Source organism: Crocodylus siamensis, chromosome 5, assembly GCF_052110815.1.
Source record: "Crocodylus siamensis isolate JL-2025a chromosome 5, ASM5211081v1, whole genome shotgun sequence".
NCBI classification, from domain to species: Eukaryota; Metazoa; Chordata; order Crocodylia; family Crocodylidae; genus Crocodylus; species Crocodylus siamensis.
In genome coordinates this window covers 40730070-40754227 of record NC_143399.1, presented here as the reverse complement: position 1 = coordinate 40754227, position 24158 = coordinate 40730070, and the positions used below count along the sequence as shown (strand labels likewise).

At 45.1% G+C, this 24158-nt stretch overlaps 1 protein-coding gene across 1 annotated transcript in view; it reads left to right on the top strand.

Annotated features, from left to right (window-relative positions):
• UHMK1 (U2AF homology motif kinase 1) overlaps positions 1 to 23624 on the top strand; it is a 28339-nt gene extending 4715 nt beyond the window's left edge. Inside the window, exons 3-8 of the mRNA XM_090048252.1 lie at positions 2172 to 2363; positions 3660 to 3754; positions 4738 to 4814; positions 10701 to 10799; positions 13500 to 13588; positions 14197 to 23624. Of these exons, the coding sequence (XP_089904378.1) occupies positions 2172 to 2363; positions 3660 to 3754; positions 4738 to 4814; positions 10701 to 10799; positions 13500 to 13588; positions 14197 to 14343 (699 nt within the window). The 3' untranslated portion in view covers positions 14344 to 23624. The remainder of the gene's footprint in view (positions 1 to 2171; positions 2364 to 3659; positions 3755 to 4737; positions 4815 to 10700; positions 10800 to 13499; positions 13589 to 14196) is intronic.
• Positions 23625 to 24158: the final 534 nt, after the last annotated feature.

The following is a 24158-nucleotide window of genomic DNA, read 5'->3' as shown; positions in this document are numbered from 1 at the left end:
CAGTTAGGAAAACTGGTGCTGAAGGCAGTATGCACTGGTTTGCAATTCCCAAGATCACCATTTTTTATTTGGGTTTTCTGGCTGAGCAACTCATTCTAATGAGCATACTTTTAAGTAAGCAGCTTGGCTGCTTTATTCTGCAGCTCCTTCAGGCTTCTTAGCTGGATGCCTTTGCTGCTGCTAATCTGATGCCGTCTGTTAGACCAGCCACCACTCTTGCAAATGTGATGCAGAATTTCTGAAGTTCTGTCTGCCTCTTTGCTTTTCAAATGACTTGTACACTTTTCATCTTTTCAGTTTGCTTCAGCTAGGCTGGATTTCCTGTCTTTGGTTTAGTGAACATCCTTGCTGGGCTGAATGACCTTTGTGCCTTGCCATGAGCACATAGAGGGCATCCATCTTGCCCTCTCCCGTCTATGTGATGAGTGATATACACACATGCCATCTGTGACTCCTTGGGCAGCTTGACAGGGCTGACTCTGAAGATTTTAATTTCCTTGCTTCTTTGGAGTCTTTTTTTCTCTCACATGGGATGGAGAGGTGCTGTCACTTACCATTGGAGGGGTTGTATTCTTGGAGGGAAATATAAAACAAGTCTTGGTCACTTATGCTCACTAAAGATCTCAACTCTTCACAGCAGTCAAGGTGGTTAAATTCCAGCCTGGGAAACTACATTTCTAGTGCCTAAATACCCTGCATAGTAGTTTCTTAACTGTGGTAGAGAGTGATTGTGTTCAGCTGCTGTAATCTTTTTGCTTCAGAGGTGGACAGAGAGACCATCTTGTACACCTTGTGCGGGTTAACATCAGGAGGTACTGAGAGAACCTTTAGCTTGTGGGGTCCTTGTGCCGCCATACTATCACAGTGATATGCAGTTGGCTCAGGATGAGATGTATTTTCTTCTACTGAGTTACTGATAAGGATGACTAGGCACAAACTCTTTCCTCAAGGAAATTTGATTTCCATACCCATGTCCTGGAACCCCCTCCATATGAATCAGGCATCCTGAACATCACGTACAAAAAAAGCAGGGGGGCATGTTAGAACAATGTAGGTAAGGGAAGCTTCCCCTTGCAGCTGCTTTTGTTTTCTTTGAGTAGGCAGCATTAAAAGCACTTTAACTTCTCTGCAGTAACAGAAAGCTGAGCTACAGCAACCGAGCAGAAATTGATTGCTGTAGCTCTCCTGACTGCGGCGGGGGGGAGGAAAACCACGAGTGGATGTGCCTTTAACTCCCCAGTCTGCAGGTTACAGATGCCTGTTTTGTGATTTAAAATTGCTTGCAGGGAGTCCCTGTACCTGAACAGAGACTTGAAACCCTCATTGATCCTGCTTGTCCTTTTAAACATGACATAACTAGCTCAGGAGCATGTTGTGGGGGGGCTTGGTCCTGGGCTCAAGCTTCCAGAACTCTCAGTCCGAGGACAGGCAATGATGGGTTGGATGGTTGGTCTGATTCAGGAAGCACCTTCCTGTTATCTGTACCAAGGCTATTCCTTGCCTTTTCTTCCCTAGTACACATCAGTGATGTCAAGAAATTTGTCACTGTCTTATTTGGGAGGTAACCTTTTTTTTTCCGAAAGTGTCTTGCCATACTGGCACATTGGTTACAAAGCATATTGAACTTTCTAAACAAGCCCAGAGTTTTCTGAGCACCACCTATAGATTAACAGTGGGGCTTAGTAAACTGCCTCTTTGAGTTCTTGGACATGTGACAACTTTATACTAATGTAATCAGTTTCCATATTCATGTTTCCAATATATATATATTAGATACCAGGCAAACAGCTTTGTACTGCTATAACTCTTGGCTTTCAGTATAGAATTACCCTGGGAAATATTGGGGTAAAACTACACCTAGCAAAGGTGTCGTGTTTGCAGTAGCCCTTTGCTGTAGATGACTAAGCCATTACCTGTGCCTCTCCCACCTAGTGCTGAGGTACTGTACAGTGTTTAGAGGAAGCAGTTAGCCCAGGTAGCTGCTCACTTCCCCGTTCCAGATCCTAGTGTAACTTACTTCGGCGTACAAAACTGTTATAAGTTACACTGACCTAAATGCTTTGTGCCTAGGTCCCAAAAGGGGCTCTCTAAGTGGGCATGGGGGGCAGGGAATATAGTTGAAAAGCTGATTTGAATGATGGTTCTAATAACATTGGTTTGACCTTCCCTAGGATGTGAAATATATTCAAACAGACGGGTATCGGGCTCCAGAGGCAGAATTGCAGAACTGCCTGGCCCAGGCTGGGCTCCAGAGTGAAATAGAGTGCACTTCTGCTGTGGATCTCTGGAGTCTGGGAATTGTTTTACTGGAAATGTTCTCAGGAATGAAACTGAAACATACAGTCCAATCTCAGGAATGGAAGGTAAGGAATAGCTGCATCTTGGATTCCCAGATATCGGGGTGGATGCTCTTATTCTCATGCTCCTTTATTTTGTCTTGTTGATGTAAGATTATTCTCAGTATCCAGGAAATACCATTAGAACAACCACTTTCAGTCCCATATGTCTTCTGGGGTATTATTGGTTGAGAACCTGAAATCGCACCTACAGGACAAGAGTTTCTTTGTGGCCTGAGTGTAGTTCATGACGTTCATCCTGCAGAAAAGGTGAAATATTGAGGCTCCCAAAACTACCTCTGGACTCCCCATGTAAGAAGAATTACAACTGGTTTTGGCATAACACCAGAACAACAAGCAAAACAGGCTAGGTCTTTGCTAATAGCTCAGGAGCACAATGACAAAGCAAGAACGTGCTCTCTGGCTTTTAAAGCGACTCCTGTGCTAATGTGAGGCTTTTTGTTAACTGTGCTCTCTCTGAGGGGGAGAGATGTCCCAATCATGGGACTTAAAGCCTGACTGGGTTTTCTGATGTGAAATAAAGCAGTTTAATTTTCAGCTCTCCTCCCTGAAGTAATCTCCATTCAGAAAGATTCTCAGGAATAAAAAAACCTCTTTCAGTGCCTGCCTGCCATAGATATATCTAGATTAGCCCAAAATCCTCTCCATAAGATGGGCAAAACCACTGGTTTTGATAGTCTGGAAGAGAGGGAGCAAAAAAGAATGGGATATTTATTTGAAATGGAGCTGTCTAGCTGATGGCCTTCAGGCCAGATCCAGCCTGTTGAGAGTTTTGCAGATTCCCCCCATGCTAGTTCTGATTGCACTAGTTGCAGAAATGCAAGCAGCATGGCTTCATTTGTGCAGTGCCACTCTTGTGTTAGTCAGCTTTGCCAAGAAGCGCTCTCTCTCTCTCTCTCTCTCTCTCTCTCTCGTGTGTGTGTATTGATATACTTGATACACAAGTGTTCTGGCTATTTGGAGTTATGCTCTATGTAGGCAGTTTGAATTAACCCACACTGAAGGAAGAGATCAAGGTGATCTGAAGAAAACTTATGAACAAAATTATGTTTTGCACCCTGTTACACAAAGCTTTTGTAGAGGTGCAAAATATAATTTTGTTCATAAGTTTTCTTTAGTTCATCTTGATCTCTTCCTTCAGTGTGGGTTAATTCAAACTGCCTACATAGAGCATAACTCCAAATAGCCAGAACACTTGTGTATCAAGTTTAGAAAGTATCATTGCAACACTTCTAGCATTATGGCAAATGTTTTACATTAAGATTTTCTTTCCTTCTAAGTCTGGCTTCTTTCTCTCTCCAGACAAGCAGTTCTGCCATCATTGATCACATTTTTGCCAGTGAAGGTGTGGTAAATTCAGCCATCCCAGCCTATCACCTCAGAGACCTTATCAAAAGGTATGTTACAATAGCACATTTACTGCAAGCAGTCAATATAGCACATGTTCAGCATGATTAATCTCAGCTTTGTTATGATTTTTGCCTTGCTTTCAGGTACTAAGAAGTTGTAACCTTCCTAGGCTAGCATTTTTTTTTAATCTTCACTCTTAGGCCAGTGCAGCTTCATAAGTCACAGCAGTGCTTAGAGCTTTGGCACAGATGGCTTTCCAGCATTTTAACTATTCTGATCTCAGATTGATTAAAGCAGGTGGAAAGGACAGCATTTAAAAACCCCAGCACCTTGCCTGTGCAAGTACTTCCAGTGGAGCTGTGGTGTTTGGAAAACTCAGAAAAACAGTTGCACAAATGCACTTTACTGGGATAAAGGAACATTATAAAACTGTGGAGAATGCCTTCCCACTCATATTGGCAAGGTGTGCTGTCGACAATTTTCAGTTCTGGATCTCCAGGTCTGTAGAAGCCTCTCATTTCTGCCTCTCTAGCTTAGATTTTTTTCAGGCAGAGAAATTGGCTTGAACCTGGCAAGCTATTGTGGTGATTTTGTCACTTTCGGGCTGCTGGAAGGGGAAAGCTCTAAGCAGCAGCAACAGCATGAGCATTAAGATTGTAGGTGAGGAGGATGGAGAGGCATAGTATACTACTTTCCAGGCATTCAGTATTGCGAGTCCCTGGGGGGCACTCTTTGGGGAAGGGGGAAAAAAATGGTTTTGGGGTCCCTGTAGCACAGTTGCATTGAGTCCTAATTCTGGAAAGATACAGGTGCCCCTCAATGAATAACAGATCTTTGAGAATCATGGAGGGGTATTGATGCAAACAAAGGAAATTTTGAAGTGCTTACTCAAGTTAGATTGGAGGACAGATTATGCTGTGATACTTATTCATGCCAAAGTCTTCAGCCTTGCTCTGAAATGTATCTTCTACATGCAGCCTTTGCTGAAGTGATGTGAATCAGAATATAAAGAGTGTCTTTTTTCTTACAGCATGCTTCATTATGACCAAGGAAAAAGAGCCACCGCTGAAAAGGCCTTGTGTAGCCCATTCTTCAGCATTCCTTTTGGTAAGTCAGGTGACCTATCCCCTGTCCCTGCCTCTTTAGTGTGACTGCACATACAGAGCCGGAACTGTTTGGCCCCTATGGTTTTCTTTATCTCCGTACATCAGTCTCTTGTGCCCAGCAGTACTTACCCTCTCCCTTCTGTGGCGTGACTGCAAAGTAGGGTCTGAGCTTGCCTTGTGCTTTCACTGTTACTAAATGTGGTTGTAGGCCTTCTGTCTCCCTGAGGGCACTAGTATTGGACTCCCTGTGGAAGTGCCAGCAGCCCCATATCATCTGCATAAGATGGGCAAAACCAGTGGTTTTGACAGTCTGGAAGAAAGGAAGCAGAAAAGAATGGGGTATTTATTTGAAATGGAGCTGTCTAGCTGATGACCTCCAGGCCAGATCCAGCCTCTTGAGAGTTGTGCAGAGATTTCCCCCCATGCTAGTTCTGATTGCACTAGTTCCAAAAATGCAAGTAGCATGGCTTCATTTGTGCAGTGCCACTTGGGGGTTAGTCAGCTTTGCCAGGAAGTAGAGCTGATTAGTTCAAGCACAGCACTTTGTGGGCATAGTTCTGCTATGTGCAGAAGTAGCTCAAGTATCTCTGCAGGGTGCTAGGCAAATGAGTTGTGCAGCTGTCTGGGAGAAGTGTCCTTTGCAGAGGGCTAGAGACGGGTGTGGGAGACCTGCATTTGGAGAAATGGGGTGAGTGGAGCCAGGGAGGTGCTAGCCCCAGCCCCAAATGGGGGAAAATCTCTCCCCTTCCTCTCCTTTAGGCCATCTTGATTTGATAGGAATAGCTGAGTGGTGTGGTTGCCATCCAACCCTTAAGTAAACACCTACGATATAATCCACATCCCAATTTCCCTATTGAAAATATGGTCTAAAACTGTGCCCGTTATGGGATACTATGTAAAGGTCCTCAGACAGCCCTAAACTCGAGGAGATGGTATTAGCACATGGGTTTCTTCATTCCTCATATGGTACAAGTGTGGTGGCTTTGAAGTCAAGAACATGAGTGGTGACAGATGATGGCACCTGTTAGCATGCCTTCCCCTCAGGTAAAGCTGGCTTGCACGCAGGTCCTGGCCATTGCACTGAAATAGCACCATGCTCCAGGGAATGGCACCAGCCCTGGGGACCAAGTAGCTGGGATTCAAATGCTGCCTGTACTGGTGATTATATGGCAAGTCCCCCTGCACACAGGTATTGGGATCTGCCAGCACTGCCCTCTCTCTGATCTGGCACTTTCATCTTCACTGGATCCCATGCTTGGATCCTGATGCATCAGGACCTCTCCTGCTTCTCTCGGGTCCCTTCCCTCAGAATCCTGTCCCTGCCGCGGCACCCTCTAGAACCTTTGTCAGTGCGTCTCAGGAGTTATGCCTGGCTTTACCGCCTCCTGCCACAGCCCTTTCTGTGCTCTGCCTCTACATTGGACAGTGCAGCTGTGGCCTTGATGCATCCTCCTTCCTTTTCCATTCATTCTGGTGCCAGCGTGGTGGTACAGGGCCTCTCATCTCTGGCTGGGGGAGTGACTGGCTGTGAACTTCAGGCAGCCTTCCCTGAGCTTGGTACAGGTTGAGGGACTGAGCAAACTACAGAAGAGCATAGGGCAGCTCCAGGACACCTTTGTGGCAGCCCTGGGTGGGAACTTTCTTCTTTACCTGGATCTCGGTCAGGAGGAGCTGCTGTTTCAGCCCTGCCAGGGCACATTGGCTTTTTTCTTCTCTTCCATTAGGGATTTCAGTTGCATTCGAAGCTCTGTCTCCCCAGTCTTTCACCATCTGGCCCTGAGTGAGCCCCTGTCATTCTGCCTGGCACCCTTTTTGATCCGTCACTCAGCTTGTACAGACTGTGAGGTTTGTACCCCCAGACTCAATTTTGACCTGCTTTCCTACTTAAGGAAGGTGGAGGAGACCATCCAGCCTAGCTGGCTCTTCTGGCTGGTTGCTCCCAGAGGGCAGGGTGTATTTCCCCCCTTCACATTCAGGGTGTACCAGGAAACCCTCTTGAGCCAGAAGGAACGGAGGGGCAGATTTTGGCAGTTTGAGAGGTTTCTGGAGGAGAGGAGATTTGAAATGTTGATACATTGGGCTGTTAAAGCACAACACTGGGACCTGGAAGATCTAGGGTCAGTTTCCAGTGTGCTACAGGTTTTTTTTACATGACTTTGGACAAATCATTTGACTCCTTAGTGCTGCTTCCTCGTTTGTGCAATGCAGATCTTGCTTCTTGAGACTCCTGCAGGATGAGAAGGAACAGCTTGTGAGTGCTGGATTACTACAGCAACAGGGGCGCCAGATTTAGAAGTCAGTGTGGACCTTTAGAATTTTGTCTGACATCCATCCATCCACTGATTCTGATTCCACAGTTGAGCCCTTTAACTTTGGGTTGAGCTAAAATGTGTCTTTTGAGAGGGTGTTTTTGATCTGGATTTAAAACGTGGAAGGGATGGAGAATTAACTAGAGATGTCAGGAAGTTGTTCCAGTAATCAGTCACCCCTGATGTTTTAAAAATGCTAATCTTATTACCATTTTGGAATATTTGCTAACTTCAGCTGTAGGCTCTTGTTCTATCTTTGTCTTTTGGGTTAAAGAACCCTCTGCTCTAGGACTGGCAAAGAAGTATTTTAGATTATAGTTCCAACTCTTGTGTTCCTTAGCTACTATTTCTGTTCCATATAGCAGTCATCTGGTTGCATAAGATGATCTGCCAATTTGCGTGGTATGCAGAGGTGCTGCAAAAAGGAAGTCTTGGACCATTTAACATTTGATATCCTCTCAGCTGTTAAGTCATGTGGGAAAGGAATTCTATCTAGCATGGTGAATTGATGTTTGTGGCTGTCCTTTGCCACTCCTAAACCAGCAATATCAATCTCTGTCAGTTTGCTTGGGAGCCACAATGCATGCTGAATATTCATGGCTCTGGTTCAAAAAAACACTTCCAGTGGGTTGACAGTTCTTTTTCAAACTTAGCGGGGTTTTACTGGGATTTTTACATCATTACCATCCCACCACAGTGTGGGTAATTTGAAATATTCATCTCTGAATTGTTTAGCTTCCTTTGGAAAGACCCTTTGCTATTAAGCACTAATTCTTCCAGCCCAACCTTTAAGCTAAAGAACTTCATGCTACTTGTATGAAGAGAAGGCAGTTATCTGGAACTAGTCTTAATGTGATCACAGCTCGGCTGGGTTTAATTTTTATCTTTCACATCTTCATAAATTCACCAACAAGGATGGCCTGCAACCATTTGGTTTGTGTGTGTGCTCCAATAGAAAATCCATAAGGGAGCCACCTCAACTTTTTCAACAAAAACAGTGGAAATCTTAGAGGAATGCGGTGCTGCTTTCTCAGCTTCTGTAACTTTCAGATAAGGACATAAGTATGTCTTCCCTTTGGAGATAACATGGGCCAGGCTGCCAGTAGAGGTGCACTGATACATCAGTCCCATATTGGATCGGCACCAATAGAAGGCAAATTGACAGTATCGGCAATCAGCTTTTTTTGATGTGGCCAATAATGTCACCAATAAATGCCCTGTGCATGCACGCAGCCACAGAGCAGCATGCCAGTGGCCAAGAGCTCAGCCTGGCAGCGTGGAGAGCAGCCAGGTCCAGCTGGTAAGTCTGTTATGTGGGAAGGGGCTTGGTGGGGCAGGCATTGTACAGCTGGGGCAGGGCACAGGATGGAGCTGTGAGGGACTTATCTAGGGAGCATGTAGGGGGGCAGCTCCCATCACTGCATGAACCCTGGGAGAGCATGGGGGAGCATGTGCCCCTGGATCTGCACACAGGGCAAGGGTGGGCTGTCACTATGGGCTGGGGCAGCACTGGGCTTTTCTTGGTGGGAGGGCTGGGCTAGGACTATGCTTGGGGTAGGCAGTGGCACTGGGAGGGTGGCTATGGCAAACTTTAGGGTGGCTGCAGTCCCTCCCTGTAGCCTCCCTCCAGTGCTGCCACCACCTGCCACAAGTTCAGCCCGGGCCAGGCCCCCTGGGTACAGATCTGGGGGCACATGCCCCTCATTCCCTCCTGGGGTGCATATAGTGACGGGAGCTGTCCCCTACTCTACCCCCTGGATGAGCTGCTTGCAGCTCCATTCTGAAGTCTGCCCTGGTCCCAGCCCCACACCCTCATGCCTCACCATGGGGGCCTCAATCTGCCCCCTCCTCCCTTGCCCCTTCATGCTTTCACTTCTAGTTGTTGTACACTGGCTGACCCACCTACACTGGTCATTCTGCAGGAATGGTAGCTTTATGTTGAGAAGTTCCTCAGATGCTTAATTGCCACGAGTGAAAATCCTGCAGCTACTTTGAAGAGCAGTTTACTTAGTACCTCTGCTTGTAGGTAACTATAACACTGGTTTCTCACTTCACCGATTCACCTCCCAAGACAGGGCTGAACTCTAAGGCAATATATTGCTTAAGGTAATTGATGGATTTTTTTTTGCCTTCCATATCCATTCCAGTTGCAACTCAAAACATTTTTAGGATATGTGATAACAAAGGCTTATTTGGATCAATAAAGACAATGCTTATGTAACTGGGATTCAGGAAATAAACAGGTCTGCTAGCCAGGCTTCTCTTTTCCCCTGGGGATTTGAATTGGTTCTCTGAGCTCCAGAGAAATCCAAATTTAGAAGTTCAAATATAGATGTCCAAATTTCCTTCCAGCCTGTGCCCAAAATTTATAGATGGCTGGTTCTAATATTCTGATGAATGATCTCTGATTGGATGTATTTGTTTGTTTCACTGAAACTTTTGGAACTGGATTGAATTAGATTTCTTGTAAACCTGGAAGGTGTTAATTAGTTGGGATTTACATCCTTGGAAAAGCAAAAGGGAGGATTCCTTATCTCTTTTCCCTTCCCATTGTGGAATTCTGTTTAAAGTTTAACACTGACTTGCTATTTCTTCACCTTAGTTTATGGTCAGACCAGGCTGCTTTGTTTTGTACAACTCATCTCAGCATTCTAACAAAACACATCTATTGCAGCAAAATAACATTCAGTACATTTGGCTACATCAATCACTATTTATTGTTCTTCCTTTCAAGCTTTCTGCTCTGTTTGATTGTGTCTAATTAAACATGAATGACTTCCATTGCTTTGCTGACCAAACCAGTTGTTACATCTGCAAAGGCTCATGCTGTGGTCACTCAGAGACAGACTTCTGGGCCCTTCTGCCTTAACCACATTTCTGCAACTTATACCTAGACATCTTGCAAAAAAAAAAATAAAAAGCAGTGTGGCAACAACACATACCATTGCCTTACAACTGACCAAATATATTTTAAAAGGAGTTGAGGCAACAGTTTTTGGAATGAAGAAGCATGCATCCAAAATCTGAGGTAGAGGTGCCCACCCCTCTTCTGTTTGAACTTAGGATGCAAGAATGGGAGTCCTGCAGGAACAGTAGGCTTGGGGAAAGACAATGGCATGGTTAATAATTCTGTTTATCATCACACAGACTCCATATCCTGGTATGTCCTGACTGCTTTGAGTCGCACGAGACTACATACACACTTCACAAACCAAACTGAGTAGCAGTCATTCTAGTCTCGTTTCATACTGTTTCTGTGCCTTTCAAAGCACTTTTACCTGCTGCTTCTGGGTAAACAAACCTTCTGGCCTTGGCACTGGCACAGAGTGCACAGAAAGCTTTTCTAGGAAGTGAGGGTGGGGAATTTGCATAATTCATTAATATGCAAACAGAGGTCAGTTGGGCATAGCATTGCTAAAAGTTTTGAATTTAGGATTATAGTTGAGGGGCTGGGGGGATATACAAAAAGTACTGGTATTATGTGGATTATTATCAAACAAACCTTCTCCCCATCTCACTGCTTTCATGCTCATCTTTTTATTTAATACCTTTCTGTCAATCTAACTGTTGTCAAACAGCTCCCCATATTGAAGACCTGGTGATGCTTCCAACCCCTGTGCTGAGATTGCTAAATGTTTTGAGTGATGCCTCTCTTCAGACTGAAGAAGAATATGAAGGTTGGTATATGCAATACAGCTGCAAATGTGTAGCCATTTCACCATGCACACCCACATCCTCAGATGCTGTAGAGAATGGAGTAGTCAAAGGAGCACTTTTTTGGTAATTTAAGTAAAAAGCATCAGGGGTCTAAAATGCCCTGAGCAGGTAAGTAAAGATTGTTTTGGTTGCATGGATTGCAAAGAATGCTTTTGCATCAGCTGAGAACAGATTCATTAGACAGCAATACAGTAACTGCAGCTAGTTCATGAAGCATCTTGAAAGCAAGAAGAGCTACTTTGAGCTGTCTCTATGAAGCTGCTGTGCTTAAAAACAGTGTGTCAGTTGCATGAGGCTTTTGCTGGGCATACACAGGAGGGGGTCATATGGAAGCTGGTAGGAGTACTCTGAAAAGCTGTAACAGATAAATTAGCTGAGGCAGCATCAGATAATTAAAACCATCTGCTTTAAATTGTAGCAAAATTCCATAGGCTTAAAGCAGTGGAAACCCCCCAAAACTCTCACTCCTGCATAGCAGAGGCTAGCTCTAAAGTCCAAATGTGTGGTAAAAGGTAGGGAGCTTTTCTGGGCCTGTGGGGCTGCCTGGGCTCACACGCAGGTGGTCTAGTAGCAGCTGGTTTGGTTTCACTGCTCCGGTAAGCATATGGATACACAGTCAAATTAAAGTGAGTGAACCACAACCAGGACCCCAACACAGAATGCTAAATGAAACCAGGCTAACCTGCTGCAGTTTAGCTTTTGTTTACCATGAGGCAATTGTGGGCACATAGACCACTTTTAATCCATCAGGTTGTTCTGCGATCATTCCCTGCTCCCTCTATTTCCCTCCCCCTCCCTGCTAACTTGCTTCCATTTGATTGCTTATCCAGACCCTCAGTGATGTAACCAAATAGTGTACTCATTAAACCTGATTCTAGTTGCCCAAAGCTATAGCTCTGTGCTCATACAAGACAAAATACCAGCCATACACTCCAAACCCTGTTCAGCTGAGTGGTCTACCTGCTCTGAATTGCTAATTCACTGCATCTGTTACATATGGTTGTGTGCCTGGCACAGTCCCCAATTTAGTGGCCAGACAAGTAACACAACACCAGTGTGTGCTTGGACCCCTTGAAGGGGCCCATTGAGAGAGTTTGCTTGAAAGACTAAAGATCTTCCTCTTGAGGGTAGAGGTGAGGGAGAGGGGAGTTGGAGGGCAACACCCCCACCAAATATCAGCTTTCAGCTCAAAGGAAGAGCTTCCTTGTCGCATATTAGGGGCTAAATAGTGTTATTCTGTGCCTTAGAGTCTGGGACATGAAGCTACTATTTAAGCAGCTTCTTTTCCTACCGGAGGATACTCAAGAATTTCCTTTAAAGGAAGGGATCACAGAGCATCTATTCTTCTGTCCTTCTCCGGCAGTCTTCAGATCCCTTCTCTGTAGGGACGTGCTGTGATATGTTTGGAGCTACTGCACTGTTAAGGCAGCCAGCAGCAGGACCTTCACATTCCTTCCCGTAGCAGGGAGCCAGAGGCAGAAAAGTCACATACCCACCAACTGCAAGAATGAAATACAAGTTCCACCAGTCCCTAAAGACCAGAGCTGGTGGCAGCCTCTTTCCTAATAGGACTTAACTTCATTGTCCAGTAGGATTCAGTGGGACCCCAGAAAAAGTGGAGAATTTTGGGATTTACACTCACCAGTCCTGGGTTGCTGCTCTATTTGTGCAAGTGTTTTTAGGATACACTAGGATTTGCAGCGTCTTGCAATGTGCTACCATGTACCCGAGTGAATGTGGAACTGGGCTCCACGTTCCCTTGGGCCTTCTGTAGCCTGTAGCTTTCCAGAGACCCTGGGTTCCCTCAGCCTTCCCTCCCAGTACAGACTATCCTATGAAGCAAATTTCCCTTGGAAAAGGTGCAGCTGCCCTGCCTTTCAGTTTGTTAACCCCTTCTCCTAGGCCATAGTCCTTGATGCTCTTTGGTTTTCAGTCCCGAGTGTGCTGGAGATGCTTAGTCTTCATTGAGCCAGTGTCTCCTGCCTTCCTGAACTAGATATACAGATCTTGGGTCAGCAGAGAGGTGGAGCAGTCATGAGGGGCAGGAAATAGAGAAATGGACTTGTTGCCCCATGGGGCTGCTTTCCCCTCCTAGGGTGTTGCTGTTCAATGAAGAGGATTAGCAGCCCCTGTGTCATTAAGGCTGAGCCTTGCTTTAAGTTAACCCAATACCACCCTTTCCTCAAAACCTGAAGAAAAGCTCTTGTTCTCAGATAAGGAAGAAGTGGTCTGGAGCCAGAGGAAGAATCTTTAATCAAACTGGAAGCTAGTTAAGCAAGCCATCCTTAATAAGGATGCATACAAGCACTGTGAAGCTTTCTCCAAAGTCCTTCGCCACATCCTACATGGGAAAGTTGCTGAGTGCTATGAAGTCATCAATATTTGCAAAGTTTTTGTCGTCTTTACTCTTGCTGCTGCTATTCTGTGGGTCTTAGCTGGGTTAGCCCTGAGCCATCTATGTCTGGATTCCAGATGTGTTGAGTTATCATGACACAGGGTCTCGGGGGCATACAGAGTCGGAAGAGCCAAACATACACTGACAATTGTCTCAGCTTGGGGCACCAATGTCTAGAACATTTATGTTACCTTATTTTAGTGTATTATGTAGGGTAGTTTGAGCGAAGGACAAATGAAACTATGAAATGTTTTTCTTTTCCTAGATATACTGGAAGATATTAGAGAGGAGTGTCAGAAATATGGACCTGTGGTTTCCTTGCTTATTCCAAAGGAGAATCCTGGCAAAGGCCAAGTAAGTGTGTGTGTGGGGGGGTGGGGGTGGTAAGGGGATCTGATCTTGAGGTTGACATCCTCATTTGTCCCGTGTTACATCTGCTTGATGACGCCAGTGCTATGGAACTCAAAATGGCTGGTTGCCTCGCATGGCAGCATACATCTTTCCAAGTGGTTTAGTGTTTCCCAACCTGAGATGCACCAAATTTCAAAGGGGGAATTTGGATGACAAGAAAGAAAGAGAGAAGAAACGTGGAGGGTTAGGTGAGGGGAGATGAGCAGTTAACATTTTAAGTTGCTTTATCTCAGAAATAACCAAAATGTATTATCCAGAGAAATGAGTAATTAAAGGTAGAATTTTAATCACTTTTTGTCTTGGTATCAGTTCAAGACGTTAACCACTTATCTTCTCATTCATGAGTGAGCTTCCTGGGAAGCAGGGGGACCTTCAAAGCTAAAAGAGGGAAAAGCAGTCTTTATTATTAAAAAATTATTCCTAACAAGGAAAGAGAGAGAGGCAAGTATAAGCAAACAATAAACAATAGGGATGAATAAAATAGATAGGAGACATGAGGTGATGGGCATGACTAGCTTCGTTTGTTTGTTCATTTGTTTTCTCTTTTTCAGGTCTTCGTTGAATATGCAAATGCTGGTGATTCCAAAGCTGCCCAGAAAATGCTGACTGGAAAGATGTTCGATGGCAAGTTTGTTGTGGCTACGTTTTACCCACTGAGTGCCTATAAGAGAGGATATCTGTACCAAACCTTGCTCTAGACGGCAGTAACAATCAGGAGAGTAGTTTTAGCTTCTCTTCCTCATTTCATTGTGTTTTACAATTGAATGTACAAAGAGCTTCCTAGCCTTGCTTTGGAGTAACTTAAGGGAAGATCAGCGAAGGACAGAGACTGGGCTTATGCCCTTTATTGCTGCTTTATGAAGTCCAAAGGAGGCCCACATGGCTTCAATTGCTTACATTTTTTCTGCTTGTTTGGTTACATTAGAAATATGTCTCTTCCCTGTCTTGGAAGGCTCTCGGGTGACTGGAGTAGTGATATTAGCACTACTAATACGGGATGTGAAGGCCAAGTAGTTAATTGACAGGTACTTTTAGGACATTACATTTATTTTTATTTCAACACTTTAACACATATTGTTCTTGAGAACTGGTGATTTTGCTGAATATTCAACTTGTCCTTTAGTAAAAGGGAAGAGTCCATAGTCTGTGTGTTCTTAGGCACCCCAAAGGGCCTCTATCAGATACAGGGAAGACTTGACTGACTTTCCTGATAAACCAGGCAAAGAGACAAGCAGAAGCCCCCACTTCTGAGGTGGGTGGAGAAGATTTCAGGTCTTCACATCTAATGAAGTAGTAGGCCACCTTGAGACTGGATCCATCTGGCCTGTAGGGGTGTCCAGTCACTGACTCCTGACCCAAGAAGACCTTTAAAACTTTCTCGGCACTAAATATTCACTAACATTGTCAGGGAAATGACACCAGTGTTGATGAGGGAACCTGTAGGCAGATGGTAAATTTATATGGGTGCATGGGCTAGGAAGAGAGTGAATGGATACGGAGCAGTTTCTTCAGGGAAAGTGCCAATTTTAGTCCCAACAACCCCTGTAGCACCTTGTAACTAAAGTTATACAGTATCTTTGAATACATGGAGTCAACTCTTCTAGCTAATAACTATCGCTGGCACTAAATGTTCTGCACTCTAGTGCCACATAGCCCATGCCACGTAAGCATTTTTGTAAAAGAAAGCTGGAGCATGCAGTATTCCTTTTTAAGACTTCTAGGGGAGAACAAATATTTATGTATTGTAGTTTTCATGCTTGGCTTCTATTGTGTTGTGTGTTGGGGTTTTGTTTTTTGTTTTTGCTTTTGCTGTAGCCAGTGTTAATCCATTGGAATTGCAGTAGTAGGCAGCAAGCACTGACACTTTTGGTCCTTTGGTTACACAAGGGCCTTAGGCAATCCAAGAGCTTTCATAACAAAATAATCCTACTTGATTGACTGAGGGCCTTTTCCGGGGTGCTGTCTTTCCCAGTGCCACTGGGAACAATAGGGTTAGCAAGTCTGGGAATTAGATGCTCTTGGGAGAGCAACAGTTTGGCTGTGACCAGCATTGTTGCTTCAACATAGGGTCCCCTCCAATACCAGTTAGTGGTCAAAATCAGGATTTGGCTCTACTCTTGCCTCTTTACCACTGAGTGAGAATCACTTGTGCACCAGTTCCAAGGCAGCAGTTAGAAGGCTACTCTTCCATGGGATTTGCAGATCTGGTTTTCTCCCTGACCTCCATCTCTGATATCTCATCTGAGACCGATACTTCCATTTCTCCTTTCAGACTTAGAGTCAAGTAGCCCTGTGGGGTTGAGGGAGTGGAATATCCAGGCTTGAACCTCTGGCACTTTTTATCATTCTTGTCCTGAGCCCTGATTAATTCATTTTTCTACCAGGAACATGCTGGCATAGCTCTCTGAGCTGCTCCTCTCTGGGGAGAACTGCATTTTGGCAGTTAAGTTGGTGGCATCCTGCCAGCGCTGGACTTTCCAGAATTTTGCACTTGACCTTGCCTGCTGATATTGCTAATATGCACATACTGTATGTCAAGTGAGAGCTGAAGTCTGTAGCATTTCGCGAGTTGCTTTGGTTTTAATTCCTTCTTTGATGTGGAGCAGGCTGCTGCCACACATGGCTGAAGTTGAAACTAGCTTCCCATTTTTGTACTTTCCCTTCACTTACTGAGAACCAGTCATCTTGAATTTTTTTCCAGGCCAAGAAGAAGTGTTTGGTATTATTTTACCCCCTGAGAAATTTGGTAAAAGTCAACAAAAGAGTTTTAACATTGTGTTTTTTTAAATTTTAACTGATGATTGCTTCACTGATCAGCCTTTTCCTGAGCGTGTCAGTTGGCTGTACGTCCCTCCAGTGAGGCTTGGCTATAGGGAACATGGCTTGCTTGGCTTTTATTAGCCTTGCCAAGAAGTTACCTGTAATGTCCTGGAGGAGTGGGAGATGGTATGTTTAGTGGTTGCTTTGGCACACAAGGAGATGATTTTTAAATTACCAAAATTCCAGATGTATTGATACCTGAACTGACTTGCTGTTGACCCCTGCCTTCACTGCTCTGTTTGCTGAGCTTAGCCATGGTAGGGAATGACAAGGCCTTGTCCCCATTCAAAATGCACTGTTAACATAACACTTGCCAACTTGTTAAATACTCTGTGCAGATGGGTAGTGTTATTTAAAATTTGGTCAGCTGGAATGACTAAGCATGACAGTCCTTGTCTCAGCTCAGTGCTTGTCTTTCCTGTTCAGACAAGCCCTGGATGGGAGAAGTGTATCAAAAGGGGAGGTGTCCATGGGGGTGCTTGGGAGGGAGCCTTGTAGCCACCAGTGAGGTGAGTGGAGGAGTGTGTGGAGGGATGGCATTAATCCATGGTCTTGAGGGCAAGGAAGGATTGTGTTGCAGGTGAGCATGGAGCATCCCATGCAGGGACACTGAGTTGTGAGACCACAGGAAGGGGCTGCGAGGAAAAGACAGGAGTGCATGTGCAGGAGTTACAGGTAGCCAAGATGGGAGCATGCTGTGTCTGATAAATTTACACTGGGGAGTCTGATGGGAGCTAAAAGTGGTATATAGTGAAGACAGAAGGTGAAGGGTGTGCCTGCACAGGACTTCAAAGACTCCATTTTTCTAGATACTAAACAGTATGGAGAGATTTGGCAATCTTCTTCATCCTCACAGCCAGTTTGCCACCCAGGTGTTAACTTCCTGGTGGTAAATTAGTAGGCTTGGCATCCCTTGCTGCAGTCCCAGGAGACCAGCCCAGTCCTGATAGTCACATGTTAGCTTGAGCTTTGGTTTAAACACCAAACTGCTTCCTTAGGGAAGAGCAAAAGGGGAGAAAGTGCCCCAAACCCTGCTTTGTACAGTGGTGCTGCCATTTTATAACCTAGCAGGCTGCCTGTACCTCCTTGGTGTCCATCATCCAGGAGGGTGAATTGGCCCCGTAACCTAAATGCAACCTTAGTGGATCTTCACTGCCGCACCTGGGGCTTTCCCTACCTGGGTGAAGGCTCCCAAACATTCCTCTATCAAATGAAACCAAACCTGGGCTAGGATCCTTCTGCAGCTGTTTCCAGGCCATTTTCAGGCATGTTGCCCAGCTCTCTCATGCTGTCATCTTGTTCTTCCCTCCTTGTAGGCTGTCTCTGGCATACAGGCATCATCCTGGCTCTTCCCAGGCCTCTCTATCTCTTGGCGTGGGTGCCACTGTTTGGGCCAGCAATTTGGTTGCTCCCAGGGCAGTCCAAACACCTGTTGGTTCCCATATGCCCCAATAACTGCCATTACTACCATGGCTGTTCCCTTTGTCCCCTTCTTTTCTGTAGGATAGATTACTATCTAGCTCTTCCTTTCCTGGCATATTGAGGGAGCTGGATGGCTTGATGTATTCGTAGGAAAAGTTTGTAGCTGGTTCCTGTGCTTAAAAAAAGAAAGTGTTTTGTTCAATTGTTGGAGCTGCTAATCCTTAGCCCAGGAGGGAGAGTCACATTCTTGTGCATCTTGGCAGAGCTGATTCTACCAAAGATGCTGGTTGGGCTTTTTTGTTGGATAGCTTTAATTCAGTAGATTTGAACCAAATACACCTGCAAAATGCAGACTCCTTGAGTAGCTTTGTCTCTTGATGCCATGTGAAAGCAAGGATCTGAGCACCTACCCAGGAAAGATCCTAAGGTTCTTTTTGGTTGTCTGTTTCCTGGTGAGGATTCAGGATGTTAATCAGGGTTGTCTTAGCCATTGCAATCAGGCCCCTGTAACTTCCCTCTACAGTTTTGACTGAATACAGAAAGGCACCATGCAGTTTCAGAAAAAGCTGAATTTGAACCAGCTTTTGAGAGAGGACTTCTCAAGAGCCAGCCTAGTAAGCTTTCTGTAGAACAATGTGGTTGAAACCAGATCCATTGTCCCTCAGTACAGGTTCCTTATGGATGCACCTGTAGCTTTGCAGCATAGTAAAAAGCAGCTAAAAGCTGTTTCCTGTTGTATCTGAACCATGCATAGGCATGTAAGCAACTGTGAGTAAGTCCTCTAATATTGCCTACTGTTTGGTAGGTCTGGATCTTCTCAGTCTTTATTTGGGGGGCGGGAATTCACATCATTGCACAAGTTTCTTCTGGTTGAGAGCTTCACTGAGCCTCTTTATCTGTGCCGGTGCAGCCCACTGAAACAGTAACCTTTTTTCACCATTGTCTCTGGCTTGAATGTTTTCTCTTACCCTGTCATGGGCAGTAGCAATCCCTCACTAGCAAAGGAAGGTTTGTAGAGTACACTTTCTCAATTTAGCAGAGCTGATAATGGCTGAGAGACTGAGACAGACTGAGAAATAAGACATTATTATTGTCCCCCACCCCCCACAATCCCCCTGCCTAGGGCCATTTTGCCAAAGTGAGTAGAAAACTTAACAGCCTGTCCTTTATCACACACCTTAGAGTTCCACCATAACCTTTGGAGGCTTCTGACCTAGGCCTTCCTCCACTGACCTCACACTGGCCCTGCTGGAAAACATATCTCAACTTCCCTCCTGACTGCTTTGAGCTCTCTGAAGGACTCGCACCCCTTTTATAGGCTTAGGCACCAGGGGGCTATTGCGGGCCTGTTGCAGTGATTGTCATAGCAGAGCCTGGCTTCAGCTCCTCAAGGAGCCAGACTCCAACAGGCAGGGCCCTGGCTAGTAGAGCTCTGCGGAGGCTGGCCAGTTCCATCAGAAGCTGGAAGTTGCTTTTCTGCTTGGGTGTCACTTTAATAGGTTGCTCGCCCTCAGCCTTGTTTGAGCTAGGCAAGTGGGAGTCAGCCAGGCTGCACTACTAGATGCTGGCTGTGTATCCAATGCAGTAACAAGGGAGTTGAGCAACTCTAGCTGAATCGGGTCTATCAAGGCTGCCTAGTTTTTCCAGTGAAGGATCCAGGACTTGAGTCTGGAGTGCTCAGATGCCTTTGGCTGATTTCTGCTTCCTCAGAATCATCCACTTGATGATCTGAAGCATTCTTAGCTTGGCATCTTTTCGCCTAAGGTTCTGCCTAGCTCTGCCAGGGTCGTTGCCTACAGCCGCTACCCCTTGTCTCCATTCTCACTAGGTTGGCTCCTTGAGGTGACCTCTCACTGCAGGTAACAATGATAGGTCCAGCAGGCATGGAATTAAGTTGCAGCCAGCCATTCAGCTCTAACTCTTGAGCCTCAGTTGAAGGTCCCAAACAATCTGCCATGCTTACATGGCCCTCTAAAGCACAGCATTGAACTGTTTGAGCTATGACTGTTTACCAAGAAGCTCTGGGATCTGTTCCAGTGTGGCATGGATGCTTATGCAGGAATGCATCAATGTCAGATGTCTTCCAGTGATACTATTTCATGTGTGGGTATAAGTACAATCCTAGCTGACATCTAAGACATGCAGCACTAAAGTATTTAAGAGTAATTATGTGTGACCTTTTGGGATCTTTACAGTAGCTGCATCAGTACAACCCAAGAGCGAGGCACTAGAGCTGAGGTGTAGCCAATATGCCAGGGACAAAAAGTGACCAGCATACTAAGGAAGTTTCAGTGAAACAGACCTACCCAAGGCAGCTGAGTGCCCTCAGTGCAGAGAAACTTTTTCATGTGACTGTCAAACTGCCAATAGAAATTGATCCGGGGCTGGAGGGGAGCAATCACAGTGAAGTTTGCACATGGGTTTCAAGAGGCTGATAGGAGATCAGTGCCATCACTCATTCCCACAGCAGAGAGAAGCTGTTTCACTTAAGGCAACAGTTTCCTTGTTCATCTTAACCATGGTCTCCCCTGACTGTAACTGGTAAGCTACCAGAGTGACCAGACTCAAGTGGATGGAGCCCTGTTGTCCAGCAGTGAAATAATGACCAAACCTTCCCGTCTCTGTAGGGTGCAACACTGGGTACCGTTGTGACCTCACTGATGATGTTTGTATTGCTGGAGTGGTGAGGGTGAGGGGAAGGGCCACCAGATGACCTGAAAGACTGACTCGCTAGAAACCTTGAATGGCATCTGAACTGTCTGCAGCAGTGAGATTTCCATTACAATGAAACGCACTTTGTATGAATGTCTGATGTCGGTGTTAAGTGACAGAGCAATGATGCTGAACTGCAGCATAGGGTGTGTATAACACTTGCTGGTCTCCTTTGCTTTGGTCTACCAGCGGCTGGAGATCACTGATATATGATGTTCGTTGGTATGCTACTAGTTTTTTTTTTAAATAATTAAATGCCTTTTCTTAACAGTGGATGGATTTATTAATTTTTTTCCTGTGTGTAGGAGCCTGCCATAAATTGGGCAGGGCACTGATTATGGGGCCTGAACAGCATTTCAAGAGGGGGAAAAAAATACCTCAGTGTGACCAACTATTGAAAGAGAGAGACCCCTCAGGGAAAAAAAAGTGCTTTGGCTTCTTGCTTGTGTTATGGGCAGATGCAGAAGTTGCTGTAACCCGTACTGTTCATACCACTGAATAATGGTGTTTTATCTTTAAAGCCTTTCCTTTGACCATTCATGCCCATCCCCAGAATTTTTTTAGGTGACATCTTAGACATTAGTGTAAGATCAGGTCTTTACTCTTGAAGTGTATGTATTTGTTTCTAACTCAGCCTCAGTTATTTGCATTGGGTAAAGGCCAGATGTCTTGGAGACATAAATGGCAGTAATGTGATAACTGTATCACAGGACACAGCTGCTGTGAAGGTGCACATAGTACCTGTAGCCAGGTTCTGTTGCGTCTCCTACCCCTATCCTTACCTGCAAAAAATTAACTAGGAAACCTAGTTTAATCTGTAGATCATTAGCCTGACTTTCAGAAGAAAGAAAAAATCTATTCTGTATTATCTGAAGGTGGGGAAGGGAAATTTGATTGAGCTAGAGCTCACTAGAAGCAGGGGAAGGAAAGGGCCCAGTCAGAGCCAACACTTTCAGGTTTACTGGTTAGCGAAAAATAAAACTGTTTCCTTGTAAATTGTTATACTGCATGAAGCCAGTTGATGATGTGAAAGCCAACAGTGGTACTTAATCATGTCTTCAAGAACGAGGCAGTGGGAGGCATGTCTCCACAATGAGCAGCATGACCTTTTCCACATGTTCTTTTGGAATTGCACAAATGCGCTATTAGAAACATTCCATTCCTTCCTCCGGGTGTGTTTACATGTGTCCTAGTACTTGGAGTTTAACTCTTCCTTGGAATCAACCAGATTTAAACAACTTGATCAGATAGAAAGAATTTCTTTGTCTTGCTGTGAGAGTTGCTTCACAATCTGAAGACAAAGCTGTTTTATAGGCTCTGACAAGGTTCCCTTTTTTTCCCTTTATTTTTTTTTTTCTCCCCTGGCCACCTGCCTATATCTTTTGGTATGATTTTAGCTTCTATCATAGTACTTAGAAACTGGTGGAGTGCTGTCTTCAGGGTCACACAGCATCCTATAACAGCATTCCAAATCTTCTGTTCACCTCCATCACTGACTTTAGATCAGTGCCATCTGTGGCAGGTCAGTGCCAAGATCAGTGCCATCTGTCATGAGCAGTGGGGTCCTGGAATGTTAGTCTAACAGCTTGGCTTCATGGGTTCCACTGCTTTTGATCATGCTCTTGTTACAGCTGTGGTTCATCTCAAGACAAGGTGTTCAGGAACTAGAGAGAGAGAGATGCTTCACACAAGTTAATTGCAGGGAACACATTTGTATTGCAGTTGTTAACTTCACTGAAACTTAATGTAGCTCCTATTGGAAAGATTAATTCAGGTCACATCATATTGGCCTGTTGCTAGATAATGGCCCCTGCCCATAGCTCTCCAGTATATTGATAAATGACACCTAGGGAGAGAGAACCAGCAGCCTACCTACAGGCTGGGGAACTCCCTTCTCATCAGCACAGAGGCAGAAAAGGAACTTGGAGTCATTATAGACTCCAGGATGAACATGGGCCACCAATGTTGGGATGCAGTCAGGAAGGCTAACCGCACCTTGTCATGCATCCACAGATGCACCACAAGCAGGTCCAAGGAGGTGATCGTCCCCCTCTATGCAACACTGGTCAGGCTGTGGTTGGAGTACTGCGTCCAGTTCTGGGCATCGCACTTCAACAGGGATGTGGACAACATGGAGAGGGTCCAGTGGAGGGCCACTTGTATGATCAGGGGGCAGCAGGGCAGGCCCTATGAGGAGACACTACGAGACCTGAACCTGTTCAGCCTCCACAAGAGAAGGCTGAGAAGGGATCTGGTGGCCATCTATAAACTGGCCAAGGGAGGCCAGCAGGCAATGGGAGAGTCCCTGTTCCCCCGAGCACTACTGAGAATAACAAGGAATAACGGCCAGAAGTTGACGGAAAGTAGATTCGGGCTAGATATCAGGAGGCACTACCTCACAGTCAGGGCGGCTAGGATCTGGAACCAACTTGTAAGGGACATGGTTCTCGCTCCTATCAAAAGGAGGCTAGATAGACGCCTATCCAGGGTCGTTTGGCCCCAACATTCTTTCCTGCCCATGGTAGGGCATCCGACTTGATGACCTGCTCAGGTCCCTTGCGACCCTAGTAACTATGAAACTATGACACTGTAGTCTAGTGCCAATCAAATGTTAGGCTTACACCAGGTTGTGGCTACGGCTGGTTCCACTTACAGCCAAAGATACTTGGACAGTACCAGTGAGAGATGGTAATTTTTTGCACATCCGTCTATTATATGCAAAGAGAAAGACCAATGTAGCTTTTCACAGATGTTCTCCCCTCTCCCCCAAAACTGCTGGCTTAAGCACAAGCCTAATTGCTGGTTTAATTCTTTGTTTCCATCCACTGTTCCTTAAGAACAAGGCATAAGCACTGTGTTTTACTTCAGTGTTACATGTCTATCCTTTTTGCTGTACCCTGTTCTGTAAACAGGCTTTTGTTCAGATGAGATGTAAACTGATGTACCCCATTATGCACTGTTGCTGAGCTGATGTGTGCTTGATACAGATGATTAACAAATAAAGCTTCGATATAAGGAGGTTAAATCATTGTCTGTCTTCTAGGACCAAACATTGCTGATGTACTGTGCATTGTCACTGTCCAAATGCTCTACCGTGATGATTGAGGGCATTAGGATATGGAGATCTAACTTTCTTGGGACTCCTCCTAAATATGAATCCAGGGTGGCTGGTGTTCATTCTACACCTTTGGAACCTTTGTATTATCATAGTTGCATATGTAAAAGATGCTGTTTTCTCCCCCAGAAAAGTCAAAAATTTAAGGCACATCTTGTACACCAAAGCTACAATTTATACATTGTATTGAATATTAGTCAACTTTATTATGTGGAAAATGCTGCCCCCCTCCCCCAAACTCATGCCACTTTTGTAATTTGGGAAGGAGTGGAAGAGAGCTTATGCACTGCATCTTTTACTCCAGAAAATACAGTAAAAAGGCATGGATTGTGGGTCTATAGTAGAGTTTTCCACTTAAGGCAGAGCTTGCAGAAAATTGGAGCATGTTATGAGGATAGAACCTTTTTTCCCCTGAAGATTTAGAAGTGAATGCATCTTATTGGT